This window comes from Amblyomma mixtum, chromosome 3 (genome assembly GCF_055824585.1).
Source record: "Amblyomma mixtum isolate Tamu chromosome 3, ASM5582458v1, whole genome shotgun sequence".
NCBI classification, from domain to species: domain Eukaryota; kingdom Metazoa; phylum Arthropoda; class Arachnida; order Ixodida; family Ixodidae; genus Amblyomma; species Amblyomma mixtum.
The window spans coordinates 123,436,778-123,455,899 of record NC_143014.1 but is presented as its reverse complement, the minus strand read 5'-3'; the positions used below and the strand labels follow the sequence as shown (position 1 = coordinate 123,455,899).

The window sequence follows — 19,122 nt, the reverse complement described above, 5'->3', positions numbered from 1 at the left end:
AAATGCTCACATGCAGTGGCATAAAAATTTCCAATTCTCAGAGTCAAGGGGATAGCAGTAATGCAGAATTTGGGATGCTGAGTATGTCATTTCACTCGTCCCTTCCAGGTTTTTTTTTTTTCACCTCCTTTTTTTTTTCTTCTTCTAATATATACATTCCAGTTATCATTTTCACATGAAACACAGACGAATGCCCAGATGAATTGGCCCCTTATGCCTAGCAGTCTGTCTGATGATTGGGGAGTGCACTCACTTGTGCCACATTGTTTGATTGTCGTGTAAGCTGGCTTCGGAACAGCTTGTGTTTAGCTTGCATGTCATTCTTAAGTGAAAGCATAAACTGCTCACCAGTAGTGTTTGAAACGGAGCAGTTGTCATGCTTCTCCATGACATTTCATGCTTTTTTAATAATCTTAGGATTCTCAGTAGGCTGTTTGCGATTCACTGTGTGCATGACAGGAGAAAACTGGTATTTAGTAAGTAAAAGCTCGCTGATTCAAACTTCAAGTGGCCGAAAAAAATTTTCAAATTATTCGAAAATTTGAATTATCAAATGACCCCCAAAAACATGTCAAGAACTGCTTGCATCACGGTAAATTTATTTGGTGAAAGACTGGGCAATTGTTGCCTGATTTTAAGGTGAGAACAGCACAGCAATGACCGTTCTTCACATTTCCATCAATGCTTTATTGCATGCACACTGTTGGCAGCATCAAAGCAGAACTGCTCCAAAATTGTAAGGGCCTCTCACATCCGTCACAGTGCGACGCAATGGGGCTCGACCGCTATCATGTCGCACCTATACTAAGCAGCACCGTCACGTGTGAGGAGGCTTCACTGCACAAACGGCAAAAGGCTCGTGATGAGCATGCAGTTTCAGCGCACTGGAAGAACAGTACCACGGGGACACAGGCATAGGATACGGCGCCAAAACGGTTACAAAGTGGCGAATGAAAAAAAAAACGCTGAAAAAATACTAGCCACATGCCAATCAGGGTCCGAAACATTGCTCAGATGGATAAGGTTGGCTGGCTGACGCTGGCTGGTCGAGCTGCCGTCACTGCGGGCTGGCACAAAGCTGAGAAAAGTGAAACCAAAATTAAGCAGTCGGACTGTTCTCAAAGGTGGGGCCCTCCATTTTTCACTGCGTGACTCTGCAACTTGGAACTTGGGTTTTGAGTACGACTGTTTCAACAACCTCTTGTCGTGCTGGTCCTACCTGGATGCGGCCTTCTTCAGGAGTCCATTCGAGTTAACCAGTGCAAGACATGTACTAGTGTTTGAATTAGCAAGCATCCGACACCATAGACTTATATGGGCATTGGCGAGGACCGAGCCAGCAGTTTGAATTATCCGGACTTCCGAATCAACGAGCTTTTACTCTATCTGCTTTCATTTTCCACTACTCGACCAAAGTTGCTGTCTGACTCTTATTTTCCTCATGCAGTCATTCAAGCAGATCGAGCATGGTCCTTTGGAGCTGGCTGTGTGTCGATTCTGTCAGAACAACACAATGGGAGCACAGTGTGAAGAATGTGTGGAGGGCTTCTTCGTGGTGGGCAAGGACATCGCCCGTGGCTGCCGACCGTGAGTCACAGCTTAGCTGCTTATGGATGCAGAGCCTCCTGTGCTTTCAAATTTAAGTCATACTGAGTTCAGTTTACAAAGCTATTAATCTCGAGGCTTGGTCTCTCTTTGAGAACGAAGTCATGTTTCCTTGTGATTCCTTGCACAGCTGCCCCCAAGCTTAGGTTGGCCACATGAAAGCATCATCAATACATGCTGCTTATTGTCTTGTGCTGTTTCAGTTTACTCTGAGGGCATGTAAATGTTTGTCAAGCACCATTGAATAGATTGAGGAATATAGTTTAATGTTTATTTGAAATTTACAGCTAAAAAGCAGCTACAGCGAAAAATGCTTGCTTGTTTGCTAAAGCATGAGCTCACACCCATGGGAATCAGTGATGTGTGCAGTTAGCAGATTACATAGCAAAGTAGAGCTTAGCTTGAAATAAAAAAAAATGGAGAATAGGTGGTATGGATTACTGACTGCTTCATTCCTGTGTACAGTGTGTCTGCAGCATATTCTTCACCATGGTGGCAACATCTGGCAGGGCCTGTTGTGCTTTTTATTTGTTTATGTATTTAGTTACTTATTTATTTGGAATGCCCCAAAGGCACAGCAGCACATTGAGTGTTGTTTGGTTGTTTGAAAGTTCTTTAGTTCGACATATAGAGCGAGCCATTGCTCATGCAGGAGTGTATGTTCATTTGGAATTGTTATCGTCACCACTGTCAGCACTGCATCCTAGTATGGACCACTTCTGCACTTAAAAAAGACATAGCTGCTATGGCCTGTGTATTTTGTTTACTTATATTTCTTGCACACTTTGGATGGATATTTTTTATGTGCTGCATGTGCTGGTGGCTTACGTAATACAACTTGATGCATTTGGCCCAAGAATCTTGGTGGCAAATTTTTTTTGTCTGTATCGCATTAAGTGCGCCAGAGTCAACATCTAGAGACTTAAGCACACAGGCACAGTGGTGCGGGCTCAGTGCACTGAATGAAGATGAGAACAGTGAACATTTCCACTTGGCTTGCAGCTAGTGTAGTAGCAGATAGCCAAGGTGTCTGGTGCAGAATAAGCAAAAAGGAGGTCTTACACAATGATACATGCATCACCACTTCCCTCCTTATTAGGGTTGAAAGGCTGAGGTTCTACACAATGATACATGCTTCGCCACTTCCCTCCTTATTAGGGTTGAAAGGCTGCTGCATTACTGTCTTAAAGAGATGTCCCCATTATTACTGGAAAGAATGCTTTATTTTGCACGTACCAGATCACTTGCCTCTTTCATTCTATTTTCTTTCTGTTATGATTTTGGGTGCACGAAATGCAGGCATCTGCATTCAAGCTTGTAGAAGGGGCTAACTTTCAACGCTGCGTTGAAAGTTAGCGCTTGTCCCGTCTCGTCGTCGTCCTTTTGTTCCTGCAGTATGTTTTTTTAGTTAGTTAGAAGAGGCATGGCTTTTGGTACTTTTGATCACAGCAAGTAGTTTGCTCATCTTTTCTTTAGGATTAGTTCAGTGACCATTGCCTTTGCTTGTCTGGGTGCTGTGTTTGGAAACCTCCAATCTTGTTGCTTCTTCAGGAAGCTCGTAGCCTCTGGACCCAGTCTATAAAATGCCCACTGAAATATATATATGACCAGTACAGCTCTCATTCACATGTAATGGCTTCCTGCCCAGTATGTATGCAAAAGGAAGCATGCAGACACATGGCAGCACAATAAATGCCCAAATTTAATTAATAATGGCTGGCTCTACAGCACAACAATCTGCAATGAACAATTACAGTGTGATCCCAAAATAAAGTGGGTAAAGTAAAGGTGAAAATTGAGGCATGAATAGATTTAGGTACTCATGGAGCCCCGGAAATTACACCTAAGTGCCCCGGGGTTCTACGGAACCCACTTTGAGAGCCCTTGTTCTACAGTAAGACTGGTAACACATTACAGGCTGTCTCAAATGGGGTGACGTAATGAGTTGCTGGTGACACCTTCAGTTTCTTTGTTAAAGCGATTTTATTTGTGATAACCAGGTGCGAGTGCCACGGGCATGGTGACACCTGTGACCGACGTACGGGTGAGAACTGCAACTGCAAGAACAACACGGAGAACGACCGTCAGTGCAGCCAAAAGAGTGGAAAGAACAGTGCAAGCCCTTGCTGGAACCTCCAGGTCTGGTACTGTTATATGTAGAGGGTTTTTTTTGCCGCTGTTGCTTTGCTAGTTACAGTTATATATGTTGCAGTCTTGAGCAGGTTTTCCGTCAACTGTTTCATGTATTGTGCTTTATAATGCTCTACACCAGAGTATCAGGAAAAAAATAAAATGGCGTATAAACATATGTAAGGGCCGCACTTTCTTTTTTAAATTCAGGTGGGAATTTTGAAGCGTAGTCCATACACGAATTTAAAAAAAAAAATGTACTATAACCATATTTTTTTTTCAATTGTCTAGTTCAAAACGGGGTGCGGCCCATACACAGTTGTGGCCCTTACACGAGATTATATGGTATGTTCCATTTACCAGGAGTTCCATTTACAGGGAGAATGACCAGAACGGCACACTGTGAGCACAAACTGTATTTCAAAATAGTAAATGATAGATATGAATCTTTTTTTTTTTTTTACAAAGTACAGTCTAGCCCAGTTATAGCGAAGTCGGCAGGAATCAGAAATCGCTTTGCAATGTCCACTATTTCTTTATATCTGGATTATGAAAGAAAAAATACAAATCTCGGCAAATTGATTTATTGCTGCTGGAAGAACTGGTCCAGCGTTCCCTTAACACGTTTCGCGAGTGCAGACTTCAGGATCGTGGCCTCCATGCCGTCTAGCTGCGGATCGAAGTTCTGGTCGAACTCCGAACATGTACAGAGTGTCAACTGCTGCGATGGCCGCTTGATTTCACTGGCTTAGGGGCAAAACCAGCATCATCACAATCGCTGTTGGAGGCGCTGTCCGCCATGGTCCCGTCCATGACGCTCCCAGCAACTTTGTCAGTCGTAAAGTCCTCTGTAGCAACAAGGCCGTTGTCGGCGAAAACGAAGTCCATGCGGCTCAGACTTCAAAGCACAAGGTCCAACCCACTAGCGGACTCCCAGAGCTGCTCCAAGGAGGCGGCACCATCAGCTATTGCAGTTATGTCAACTGCAGCAGCTTCTGCCCCAGCAGGCACTGCACCCACGCTTCTACTTTGGGAGAAGCCGGCTTTCTCGAAGCAGTGGGTGATGGTTAAATGCTTCACATTCCTCCTAGCTCCACTTAGAAACAAAATCGCCTTTACCAAAGGGACTTTCATGTTGGCCGCGTTGTCGGTAGTGCGAGCATCGATGAGGAGGCGCTCGATCACTCAGCGCCAGTAGTGAACCTTGAAGTTGGCAGTAACCCCCTAATCCATGGGCTGCACCTTGGCGGTAGTATTTGGGGGAGGGAACAAAAGTTATCTTAAATTCTAGAGTGTAATGAGGTAATTTCTTACGCAGCTTTAATGAATTTTCTTCTTGCATTTTGTTGCTTTTAATTACATGAATTGATAGCCAGAGAATTCCCATACCCAATGACATTCTTACTTTTTTTGTTTAGGTCATGTATAAATAGCAATTTACAATTATCTTAAATGAGTTGCAGTGTCAAATACTGTGACCTTTTACTTTCGGCATAATATATAAGGATGACATGCCTTTAGAGAAAAACGAAGAACATCACCGGGTATGGGAACTCTCTGGCTATCAATGCATGTAATTAAAAGCAACAAAATGCAATGAGAAAGTTCATTAAAGCTGCGTAAGAAATTACCTAATTACATCCTAGACTTTGTAAGATTTAATACCACCAGCTCAATTATGATTACATATTTGGAATCAAAAGAGAAAAACGCATCTGTGTGCAAAATTTCACGTGATTCTAGCCATAAATAAAAAAGTTAGTTTTAAGACCCTCGTCCCCCCTTTAGTGGGCTCAAGGTGACGGGTCACAACAATATATCGCCCTTACTACACCGACTCAAAAACAACTGCATTTCACCGCCAGTTCGTGTTTATAGGCAGCACCAATTCACATCAAAGAACCAGATCAGTGTAATCACAAAAGAAGAAACCAGGATGCCAAGGAATTCACACAAGCGAATATACTCAGCCGCAGTGCAAGCAGCGGTGAAATTTATTCTCGCTCGCAACTCCTGGGGAACTATACGTTTTTAAATATTTCGCAAATAGTGCTGTACTTCCCACCCACGAAGAACGGATAAGCATGGCATAAGCTCCTTTCACCTCGGTGTACGATTACAAATAAACTCATGTTTTTGAAGCAATACGTGCACTTCAAAATGCACTCAGATAGGGTACAGTAAAAACTTGTCAATTCAAACTTCATGAGACCAGAAAGAATGTTCGAATTATCGAAAAGTTTGAATTTATCAAGAAAATGTCAAAACTGCTTGCATCACGGTAAATTTATTTAGTGAAAGACTGGGCAATGGTTGCCTGATTTTAAGATGAGAACAGCGTGGCAGTGACTGTCCTTCGTGTTTCCATCAATGCTTTATTCTGTGCATACTGTCAGGAGTATTGAAGCAGAACTGCTCCAAAATCGTAAGGGCCTCCCGCATCCTTCACAGTATGGTGTGGTAGAGCTCTGCGGCCACCGCATCACACCCATAATTAGCGGCACCATTACGTGTGAGGAGGATTTATTGCATAAACAGTGGACGGCACATGACGAGCATGCCGCTTCAGCGTACCGGAGCAGCGAGAGAAAAAAAAATGACAAAGAAAACACCAGCGATGCACCATTCGGGGTCTGAACCTGTGCTCAACTCAGTTGAGTTGACTGGTGGATGTTGGATGGTTGAGCCACTGTTGCTGCGGGCTGGCACGAAGCTGAGAAAAGCGAAGCCGTAACTAAGCGGTTGGACTGTTCTGGAAACAGGGCCCTCCGTTTTTTGTAGCGCCTGCCATCACGCGCACATCAGAGGTGCAGAGAGACTCTGCAACTTGGAACTCTGGTTTTGAGTAAGGCTGTTGCGACGATCTCTGTCGCTCTGGTTTTGAGTAAGGCTGTTTCGACGATCTCTGTCGCTCTGGTTTTGAGTAAGGCTGTTTCAACGATCTCTGTCGTGCTGGTCATACCTGGACATGGCCTCCTTCGGGTGTCCGTTCGAATTAACTAGACCGGCACGTGTGCCGTCCTGATTAGCAAGTATCCAACGCTGTAGACTCACATGGGCTTTGGCCAAGACCGAGCCAGCAGTTCGAATTATCCGGATTTTTCTTTTACTTATAATAAGGGAGTAATTACTCATTGGCATCCACCCGAGCGCAGCCATACGGCTACAAAGGAAAGCTAAACAGCTTGAAGAACAGCTAAACAGCTAAACAGCTTTCTCAGAAACTTCGTAGTTAAAGAAAAATTCGTCCTGGTCCGGGGTTCGAACCCAGAACCACCGCTACACCGGAGCAGTCGCTCTACCAATTGAGCTAACCAGAACGGCAAGCTTATGGTAGGACGAGAGCGAATTGATCAATAACTCGAAGTGGGAACTGTGTTGGTCAAATGTTTAGGGGAATCCCCCAAGGTGGAGTAGATTTGTAATAAGGGAGTAATTACTCATTGGCATCCACCTGAGCGCAGCCATACGGCTACAAAGGAAAGCTAAACAGCTTTCTCAGAAACTTCGTAGTTAAAGAAAAATTCGTCCTGGTCCGGGGTTCGAACCCAGGACCACCGCTACACCGGAGCAGTCGCTCTACCAATTGAGCTAACCAGGACGGCAAGCTTATGGTAGGACGAGAGCGAACTTATATACATAAAATCATTCACAACTTCGGGATTTGTCAAATTCGCTTTCGCACGTTACTCATAAAAATGGGTAGGACGCGAGTTCATGCAAATGGACAGACTCCAACTATCTGTAGTATTGTTTTTCCTGGCACCTTCTTTTATTTCACGATTATTACTTGCCTGGCCCTAGATGTTCTTGTATCCTCACTAGAGACGCAGGTTCTGCACCAGGGCACGTTCTCCGCTGCTGTTCTTGACTTTAATGATCAGTAACTTTCACAAACGCTGAACTGCCAGGGCCCAATGCGAAAAAATGTCCAACAACACATGACTTCATTCGCTTGCTGTGCAATGTCTTTTGCTGAAATCACTTATGAGAGCGTATCCAAAGAGACACGGTACACTAATTCATCAGCATGACCACAATGTCGGTGAGTCACTCTTGACAATGAAGAAAACACTTCAGAAGAGTACATCCGTGCTTTCCCTTGACACTGAAATAGGCCTGCAGCAAATTGCTCTGCTTGCTTGCGATGCGGTTTTTGTTGTTGAAGCCACCAACCTGGTGATGTCCACATGTGCACGGGACACTGGTTCACGAATTGCAAAACCCTCTTCGCCGGTGGATAAGGAATGCGACCACCTTTCTGCTAAGAGAAAATCTTGACAGTTTTTCTGAGGGTTACTGTATTCATATTTTCTACTTTGGTTCAGTGTCCCTTTAAGGGGGAGGCCTGGTCCTCGAAAAAAAAAAATTTATTAATGAAGTAACAATTATGCAGTCTTGTGGGAACATGTAATTTTGTGTGCTGATTCTAAATATGTTATTTAATTTCATGTAAAACAAGTCCTTGTGCACCTATACAATATGTTATACAAGTCTTTTGAAGAGAACGTGTAAAAAAACTTTGCTGCAGGGAACTTGCTGAAATGTGTGGCATTGGCTTCTCTTGACATCAAGGAATGCGGTAGGGATAAAATTATTGTCCTGCCTTTCATAGAAGTTGAGTTATGGGGTTTTGAAGTCGCCACTTCAGAAACAGGAAGGAAAGTTTGCATCCGTGTTTCTGGATTGGCAACTTAAGAACCCTATAACTGAAGTTCTGTGATAGGCAGGACGATAATTTTACCCTTATTGCATCCCCTGATTGCATTCCTGATTGCATTCTCTGGGGTAGTAATATTAGCATCTTATGTTTGTTGCCACTTAAAGCTAATTCACCTGCTGGCCAATGGGAATGTTATCCAGGTGGACGAGTGGTCATATTTCATCAACTTTTTTTTTCCTTTTCTTCCTTTTGCTCTATCATTGGCAGTGGCCACCTATGATACAACCAGCAGGCAATATTACTCACTGGCTCTGTTATCAAAGCTGAGCCTGACCAGTGGCAAAAAGGCAAAAGAAAGAGCTGAGGAGTGGGTGCTCTTGCTGGTAGCAGTACTGTACAGCTAGTAGCTATCTCTTCGTCGTCTTGGGGGTGGCGAAAAGTCTGAGAGTGTTTAGCTGTTGAAGGTTTGATTGTAGCTACATTGGTAGATTCTTGTTCTTGTTAAGGTTTTGCCTGTTTTTTTTGTTTTTTTTTTTCGTAATAATAATAATTATTATTGCTTGCTAGGAAAAGAAAGGCACAATAACTGTCTCACTCAGGTCGAGCACCTGAATCATGCTTTGAAAGAAGGTATGAAGGAGGAGGTGTTGGGAGACTGATAGGGAGTTGCCATAGTCAAGGGCTGGCTCTGAATTAATTATTACCACCTGGCATTTCTCCATGGTTCAAGACATCAATTTTCGTATTCGTGTATCGAGTTAAAGTCGTAAATAAGCTTATCAAAGCATGTGCTTCTTAGCTCTTACTCACTGTCGGGAGACATCTTGTGTGCTTGTGTATGTGTATGTATGCATGCCCATGTACAGTAATGTGTGTGATGGAGTCAGTATCCAGGTTGGATGATCCCATTACTGATGCATGCTTTTTCTGTTTGTGTTATAGTGCTCCAAGTGCAAGGAGAACTTTCAGGGCGTTCCTACCAACGGGCATCAGTGCTATCGTCACATGCGCCTCGAGCAGGACTATTGCTTGGATCCAGAGACACAGGGTAAGTCACAAGGACGATTCGATTCATAGAGACAGCATATTCATTTCAATTTGCATAGGGCTTTAATTGGTCAAAGTATTCAAACCTTTTGAACATTCAGAAATTTCGAATTTTTCTCAATGCCAACCATTGTGACATTTCCAGTGGGGCTCTCTAGCTACAGCATCTCGCACTTGTCACATCACTGAACTTGCATATCCTTCGTAGAATTGACTGTCATCACAAGGAAGAAGCACACACGGGGTTACTCTAGGCCTTGCATAAAATCGATGCATTGACAGCCGTCAAGGCTTCTGTGCACTTGCATATCAGTAAATAACATGCAGCATGTCATTGCATCATACCACAACACATTTGTTTGTTTGTTTGTTTGTTTGTTTGTTTGTTGAACCCTCAGGGCCAGAGGCATTAAAGAGGGGAGCAGTTACAAACAAGAAATACATAATAACAATGAGTGTTACAAATAATTTTTCTGCTAATATTCATTTATTCATTAACACGTTGCAAAAATGCTGTTTTTTATTGGTGTGGATGATTTCAGCAGGAAGGTGGCTCCATTCACATGAAGCATGAGGCATGAAGGACTGATATGCTGATATGGTGTTAAATGTTGTATTTCCAACCTTGTGGCAGCAATGTGGAGAGCAGTAATGAGTGCATTCTGTCGAGTGAAATGATGGTACAATTTATCGTATTTACTTGGATAATAGGCGCACCCCGAACTTGGCACTGTGACCAATACTGTATTTACACGATTGCAAGCCAACGCCTCGCTGCCCCCCGCCCCCCCAGTCTTTATTTTAACAGTTTTTGCTGAGCTGACTACTAGTCCTCACTAGTTCTGCTGCCGTCGCAGCTGCTGCGGACCCACAGCACGTACAGAGGCGTCCACTTCCAACCTGAACACCGCTCCGTGCGGCCAGCGCGGCCGGCGCTCCGCGGTGCGCCTCTCGCAGGCGCCTGGGGAAGTATTGCGCGCAAGTGCAGTGATAGCTGTAGGCGGGGCCTTCGCCGCGTTGTCTGCTTCAGCACGGCGGCTCCCTCAAGCCACGCTTGCTATGCAGTGAAGTGAACTTTGCTCTTGCTATGCGCAATACAACGACAGTCCGGCACGGTTGTGGAGAAGCGCAGCAACCACGCTTGGTTCTGTGTAGCGCGTGATATATCGGTGGCGTTTGCCCCTGTTCGTGTTTCCTTCCTTCCTTCCTTCCTTCCTTCCTTCCTTCCTTCCTTCCTTCCTTCCTTCCTTCCTCCCTCCCTCCCTCCCTCCCCTTCCTTCCTTCCTTCCTTCCTTCCTTCCTTCCTTCCTTCCTTGCGATTAAGTCTCTCGTGTAAAATTTGGTCCATGTGTGAATGAGATGCCCAAGCTGTGCGGACACTTCAACAACTCATCTGCTGAGCTCCTTGGTGGCAATCAGCCAATCTATTCCCCGGACTCACATGATTGTTTTCATTACCTCAAAGTTCGGAGAAAGAAAGAAAGGAAGGAAGGAAGAAGGAAACAAAGGAAGGAAGAAAGAAAGAAAGGAAGGAAGGAAGGCGGAAAGAAAGAAAGAAATAAAGAAAAAAAGGAAGGAAGAAAGAAAGAGAAAGAAAGAAAGGAAACACGAACAGGGGCAAACGCCACCGATATATCACGCGCTATGCAGAACCAAGCGCGGTTGCTGCGCTTCTCCACAACCGTGCCGGACTGTCGTTGTATTGCGCATAGCAAGAGCAAAGTTCGCTTCACCGCGTAGCAAGCGTTGCTTGGCGGAGCCGCCGCGCTGAAGCAGACGACGCGGCGAAGGCCCCGCCTACAGCTGTCACTGCGCTTGCGCGCAATACTTCCCCAGGCGCCCGCGAGAGGCGCACCACGGAGCACCGGCCGCGCTGGCCGCACGGAGCGGTGTTCAGGTTGGAAGTGGACGCCTCTGTACAGCGACATCGCGTAGAACAGCCGCACACAGTTTTCAGGGCTGCTTACTTTAAACGTCTGTTTGGAAAGCTTTATCTCCTGCTGGAAACGTTCCCGACTTAGGCCCGCGAAAACCTCGGCACCTGGAGTCGCGTACGAAAATTAAGGCACGCCACAGTCGCAACTGCCACACTTCTCGGCCACGTCGAATTTCCGACTTTCCACACACTTGCCGTGTTCGAGAGCAAACTCCCAGCCGTGTAGCTATTAAGGTGTTTGCCCGTCGAGCTAAAACAGCAACGCTCGGCGGCAAAGCCACAAACCACGATAAACTAATGCGCTACCGCAGATCCCCGCACTTGACAACATCTTCCTCCGTGCTTGACAACAACAAAAAAAAGTGGAGCTGGTGATGCTGATGGCGATATAGATAGCGAAAGCTCGCGGCGGAGGAAAACGATGATTATGATAAGCTTGGCCTCGGGCGCCCTCCGTGGGCGGTGTCTGGAAGCTCGTGTGCACGTGTGTGACCTCCGCGATCAAGCGCCCGTTGCGCGCAGCCGGAGCTGATCGCGGAGGCCTTGGTGCGTGCATTTCAAAGGCTATTCCCACGAGGGTCGTGGAAAGTTTCGGTGCGGCCCCTGCACGGATTTTTTTTTAATATTTTCTTCAGGAAAACGGGGTGCGGCCTGTACACTAGTGCGTTTATGCGGTATGTTCAATTTTGCGAGTCGAAAAATTCCCGGAAATTTTACCCCGCATTATAGGCGCACCCCGAACTTTGAGCCGGATTTTCTGGAAAAAAAGTGCGCCTATTATGCGAGTAAATACAGTATAAAAAAGACAAATGATTATTTTTCGGCAGCATGCTAAGGGCTGTAAAAAGAGGCAAATTTTCATGCTAGTTATGCTTGCGCCACTGTTAGATCAAATAAAATGTGTGCCATTGTTTTGGACCATCTCCTGCGAAGTAATTAGTTTTTCATGGTGGGGATCCCATACAGCAGCTGCATATTTCAGGTTTGAATGGATTAGCATTTTGTAAAGCAATAATTTGTGATGACGGGCTTTTCGTAAATTTTCAGCGTATGTAGCCTAACGTGCGGTTAGCACTGCTAATAATGTACTTGTGGTGTGGCCAGGAGAGGTCTGCAGAATTGTGGATGCTCAAGTATTTATCTGCAGCGAAAAATTCTAAGGAAACATTATTTAAGTAGTATCTGGGGAAGTAGTGTTAGCGTGTCAGGATACTCGCGTAACTTTACATTTGTCAGTGTTTAGGTTCATGAGCCAATCATCGTACTAAGTAGAATTATAGGTAAGGTCACTCTGAAGAAGGTTAGCATCACTAGGTGATTTTATTTCGTGAAAAACAATGCAATCATCAGCAAACAGATGAATGTTAGTGGCTACTTTGGAAGGAAGATCATTGATGTAAGTGAGAAGCAGAAGCTGTCCAGTTACTGACCCTTGAGGCACACCCGAGTTAACATCACTGAAAGGTGAATCATAGTTTTTAGTGGAAAAAAACTGTGATTGGTTGTGAAGGAAGCATTCGATCCATTTCAGAACGTTATGATCAATGTTCAGTTGGTTTAGTTTAAAAAGTAATAAGCGATGACATACCCTGTTGAAAGCTTTAGAAAAGTTGAGGAAAATGCAGTCAGCCTCTGATGCGCAGTCTAAAATAAGGTGAAGCTTGTTAGTGAAGCAGACAAGTCGAGTATTACATGAATATGATTTTCAAAAACCGTGCTGTGCGGCTGTGAAGAAAGAATTAGTCTCGAGAAAGTTAACAGGGTTTGTGAAAATCACGTGTTGTAATAATTTGCAGCTTGTACTGATAAGTGAGATAGGACGATAATTCGCCGATGAGGTTCTAATTCGTGATTTGTGTACTGGAACCACCTTCCCAATTTCCCATTGTGTAGGCACTTGTTGAGGTATGGAGCGATTGCTGAAAAATTTTAGTATTAAAGAAGTACAAGCAAAGGTTTTTTTTTTTATCAGCATTAATGCAGTTGTGGCCAGGTAACGAATGAAATTTTAAATGTATCAATAAGTTTAGCAATGCCTGATGGGTTAATATTATATACATATATAATGCCACCTGGTGTTCTCAGGTGGCGCTGAAGTGTCTTCGAAGACGTTGAAGTTAAAGATGTTGAAGTGTCTCGCGCTGGCTGGCTGCCGTATTCTGCTGGTTAGCAATCTATCTTCCGGTACATATTTTGGTGGAGGTGCGGGGTGTACACACACACACACACACACACACACACACACACACACACACACACACACACACACACACACACACACACACACACACACACACACACACACACACACACACACACACACACACACACACACACACACACACACACACACACACACACACACACACACACACACACACACACACACACACACACACACACACACACACACACACACACACACACACACACACACACACACACACACACACACACACACACACACACACACACACACACACACACACACACACACACACACACACACACACACACACACACACACACACACACACACACACACACACACACACACACACACACACACACACACACACACCGCACCTCCACCTATATATATATATATATATATACAGGGTGTCCCAGCTAAATGTAACCAAGCTTTTAAAAAAGACGAGGTGCCCTAGCCCCAGTGAGACCAACTGAGGGTTGTTGCCAGTCGCGTGTCCTAGTCTGCAGTATTTTTTTAATATGCAAACTTAAATAATTAGCAGAAATTAAATGGCTAACTTTTTAATTATTGCCTTCAGGAAGAAAGTGTCAATGCAGGAATTGTAGATCCCATAGAAAAATACCCGGTTGCTGTGTTTGCAACCAAGTACCACTGATACAGTTTCTTTTATTTTCCTTGAAAGAAAGCCCATGAAATACAAAAACAACCACATGATAGGGAAGCAGTGTCAGCGCTCCCAGACGACCGATCAAGCAACGACAATTGCTTACCTTTGCAACACTGTCCCGAACGGGGTTCGGCGTTTTGCGGTGGTTGCGAGATAAACGCCAGCAACTCTTGCAAGGGCGCTTGGGCGGCCGCTTCTTTAGCGCGTGACGGTGCAAGTTCGGCAGTGGTTTCGCCTGAAAAAGCGCTGCATGCGAGCCGCGCTTCACTTGCTTGAAGAGCAGCGCCCGCTTACTTTCCATGACGCATAAGCAGTTCCTGACGCATATCTCGGCACCACCTCAAAACGCCGTACCCAGTTCGGGACAGCGTTGCAAACATACGCGGATGTCATTGCTTGACCGGTCGATTGGGAGCGCTGACACTGCTTCCATATCATGTGGTTGTTTTTGTATTTCGCGGGCTTTCTTTTAAGGCAAATAAAGGAAGCTGTATTAGTGGTACTTGCTTGCAAACACTGCAACCGGTTATTTTACTATGGGATCTACAATTCTTGTATTGACACTTTCATCCTGAAGGCAATAATTAAAAAGTTAGCTAATTAATCTCTGCTAATTACTTAAGTTTGCATAATGAAAAAAAAAATACTGCAGACTAGGACACGCGACTGGCAACAACCCTCAGTTGGTCTAACGGGGCTAGGGCACTTCGTCTTTTTGAAAAGCTTGGTTACATTTAGCTGGGACACCCTGTATATATATATATATATATATATATACAGTCGAACCCGGATATATCGAACCCGCATATTTCGAATTATTGGCTATATCGAACACACAGATTACCCCCTTGAAAATACTATGTAAAAGTATAGGACAGTTGCGTTGTATATCGAATTCCATTTTCGCCGGACATTGGATATATCGAACGCCGCGCCGCGCCCCTGGAAGGTGCGCTTTCCCCAAAGATATTCCTGTCCGGTCCTCAGCCGCCTCAGCGGAGAACATTTCCGCAGTCAGCAGGCGCAGGGCCCTTTTTTTTTTTTTTTTTGTTCCCCGTTTTTGCGCCCCACCGGCGCGAGCTTTCCCACTCCTCCTCTCCTCCTGTACCGCCGGCGTGTGCTCCGTCAAGGTCATTGGAGATCAGCGAAGAGAGAGCGCCGCACGGAGACGCGCGGCGACCACGCTTCTTGGGGAAAGAGAGAGAGAGAAAACGGTCGCTCGTGGGTCTGGGGAAAAGAGAGCTCAGAAAAAAAAAAAAAAAACGAAGCCCAGAGCGCCGATCTTTCTCCCTGCTCTTTCTTTTCCCTCTGTCGTTCCTTCGCAGCCGCGTTGACTGCCGCTCGCATAGGCTTCGCTCTTATCGCTCCATCTGCGCCTCGCGTGTTTTTTTTTGTGTGTGCCTGTGTTTCAACGCGCGACGTGAAGCAGGCCCCAGTAGCCAACTTTTTGGCAAGGCAGGCCTTGAAGTGGCCGGAGATTAATGTCCGGAAGATTTAGATGACGATGAGTGCTTGGACGACGCGTTTCGCGACTTGTCCAATTTTCTCGGCGCCGTTCCGTCCGAAGTGACTGTTGAGGACTTTAACGCTGACAGCGAAGTTCAAGCGGTAGCTGGCGTTCAAGACGCCGACTCCAGCGACGACGAGGGCAACTGTGTTGTCGAAGAAACGTGTCCGTGCGCAGCCACTGAACTGGCGTCAGCGTTAGCCTGATTCGGCGCTGTTGCGGCGAAATGGAAGGCACTGTGCTCTCGCACCTGGACAGTCTCGAGAAGATCGAGGCCAGTGTTTTGAACTTCGTTTCCCAGGGGAAAACGCAGCCCAAAATTAGTGATCTTTTTTTCCGCGAAATAAAGCGCTTTCACATTGCGCGCCCATACTATGTGATTCGCGGCTGTTCCAAACGGTAAGCCACAATTTGTTATGATCGGGAGTGCAGTTTTAGCCTATATCTGTATATCGAATTTTCGCTATATCGAACTATTTTCCGATCCCCTTCGAATTCGATATATCCGGGTTCGACTGTATATATATATATATATATATATAAAAGCTGCTTGTTTCAAATACTGTAATACACTCGAAAAAGGCTGGTCCTCCAGCCGAAACGTCGTGAATTAAATCTTGTTATGTTTTTCAAGTTCTGGTGACTTTATCTTATATTAATCAATCAGCTGCCAAGAAATAATTTTTGATATATATATGAGAGAAGCCAACAGCCACAGAAACCAAGGGGCACAGGGGATTTTTAGTTTATTTATTTACTTTGTGGTGTTGATCAATTTAGAATATTACTGAATATGTTATAGCACCGGACGCGTAATTCGGAGGTCGTGGGTTCAGATCCCACCGGCGGCATGTGGTTGTTTTTTCTTCTGCTTTTCTAATCAATTAGCTTTAAGCAATAACATATTCAGTAATATTCTAAATTGATCAACACCACAAAGTAAGTAAATAAATTAAAAATCCCCTGTGCCCCTTGGTTTCTGTGGCTGTTGGCTTCTCTCATATTTATAACGAGCCCCTCATTCCCTTACCCTATATATATATATATATATATATATATATATATATATATATAGAGAGAGAGAGAGAGAGGTCAGCGGTACTCAGGACGTGCTACATCCGCCGCTTAACCCTTTGCGGTCCGAAACTTTTACCCACTTTCTGGCTGTCCTGGTCCGAAACTATTTTGCCAGTTTGTGGCGCCGCGATGAATAACACAAACTGTGGAAGAAAAACTCGCAGGATATTTATTTTTTCGCTTGCATTCTGCAGGCAGCTCCTCTACCGATATTTGAGCTGCGTGTGATAGCGCTCAAAGCAATCTCCTGGGTGCAGGCCAGGGTTGTTACTGCAGGTTTTGCAGAGAAACGCAGTTTCCCTCCTGCCTCCTTTTGTTTTTCGATCGCTGCAAACAGCACAGTCCTTGCTGTTTCGGCTTGGGAGCTTGTAGATGAAATGGCTCTTCCCATCTAGCCTTTCCTCGCACTCGTTCCGCGCAGATGGGCCCCGCTTTTTGGCTCTAGCCCTCACGTCACCCACCAGCTGTTGGATGAGGTTGCGGCGGTACTGCAGGTGTCGCTGTTCTTTCTCACCATGATTCTGCAGCTGTGTGCGCCTCAAAATAAAGCTATTGGCAATGGAAACCTCTAGAAGCCAGAAGAAAAGCTTTCGCCACCATTTCATTGTCTTTCGACAGAATGCGTAGCTCGCACAGTAATGATCCGCACGGTCAACTGCACCCATATGTTCTGTATAGTCACATATGACCATTGGTTTCTTCGTTGTCACTTTCTTTCCTCCTGCTCGTGTCCTTGTCACTTCTTTCAGAGGTACATTGTGGGAAGAACTAAGTACCGTCACTTGACGCTTGTCTCTCCAAGCAAGCACCATGTAGGAGTCTCCTTTTCTGTAGGCTGCCACTTCACCCTTCTTCAGCTTTTTCTTGACCTGCTGTGGCATTTGCTTGCGATTTGGCATCACAGTACCAGTCAGTAGTACTCTCTGTAGAAGCAACTCCTCGGCAAGCATTGGCGAAGTGTAATACCTGTCTGTGTAGAGGTGGTAGCCACTCCCCGGTGTAGCTTGCTGCACTTTCTGGAGCAGGTGGAGAACAATCCGGCAGGTGAAGGGGAGGTCAGGGCGAATGAGACTGTCAGTTGTTGTGCTGCCGCAGTAGGGCTCAATTGCCGAGATGTACCCCGTTAGGCAGTCGGCAAGTGCGAAAACACGCATGCCCCATTTGGTTGGCTTTTGAGGATTATAGCATTTGAACGAGACACAGCCCTTGAAACCAACGGTGCTCTCATCGATACAAATTTTGGGGCCGGCTCTGAAATGCTCTCTGCATTTCACGTCGATGTAATGCACAACGTCCCTGATCTTGCTCCCGCGAGTTGCCGGCCGACCTGAAGAGGCATCATGTCATGGGGCAACGTGCAACATCCAAAAGATTTGCAGAAATCTTTTCCGGCAGAAAACATGCGGAAAGAAAGGCATCTTGTTTAGAATATCTTGGCTAAAATACTCCTTCAGATCTGGTTTTGGATTCAAAGCCATGTTTATAATTACTCCCAGAAAAGCTTTGAATTCTGTCAAGGTCACGTCTTCCCAGTCCTTCCAAATTGAGTTCTTTGGAAGCTCACCGGCACTCGAAATCTTTTCACGTGCATACCGGTTCGTTTCGCGCACAATATTGTCCATCAGCTCGTCTGTAAAAAACAGCTGAAAATAATCCAGCTCACAGTTGAGATTGCAAGCGCTTACTTGTGATCCTGCGTTCGCGACAGTGAAGGGAAATTGAGGAAAATCAGGCACATTATCCGCGTACACTTTCCAGTCCGCAGCACGTGGTCGCGCACTGCTCACTTGTGTGTCAATAGAGGTGCTGTCTCCACCGCCGTCGTCGTCTTCGTCACTAGCTTCTGTCGAATCACTGTCATCACTATCTGATGGAGGCACGTAATTCTCTTCCTCACTGAAGTCATCATCGCTTTCACTAAATGCACCACCGTAAAACGCACGCGGTGAAAAAGTTGCCATGCTTAGCAGCGAACCGCGCGAACGTTCTGTTTCGCGCCCGAGAGTGCTCTCGTATCCAGAAGCTGTGCTGAACATTGTGCTGCACCCTAGTGCAAAGAAAGTAAAATTCAACAAATAAAGTTTACTTAACTCTCAATAGATGGCGCAGCATGTAAAAAAAAAATGCGCACGAATAGCAGTGAGAAAAACCGCGAACACCCTTGTCGGGCGGTGCCCGACAGCGGACCGCTACGGCCATGTTGCCTTGTCGGGCCCTGACAGACAACGGACCGCAAAGGGTTAAGAACATGGGTGGCACTGATGAACACTCCAAA

At 45.4% G+C, this 19,122-nt stretch overlaps 1 protein-coding gene across 2 annotated transcripts in view; it reads left to right on the top strand.

The window, feature by feature from the left end:
• The window catches only part of Megf8 (multiple EGF like domains 8), a 139,793-nt gene that overhangs the window by 106,750 nt on the left and 13,921 nt on the right, over nt 1-19,122 (top strand). For both annotated transcript variants that reach the window (XM_089581048.1, XM_089581046.1), the window contains exons 34-36: nt 1,448-1,587; nt 3,606-3,744; nt 9,341-9,446. In XM_089581048.1, coding sequence (XP_089437174.1) covers nt 1,448-1,587; nt 3,606-3,744; nt 9,341-9,446 — 385 coding nt within the window. The remainder of the gene's footprint in view (nt 1-1,447; nt 1,588-3,605; nt 3,745-9,340; nt 9,447-19,122) is intronic.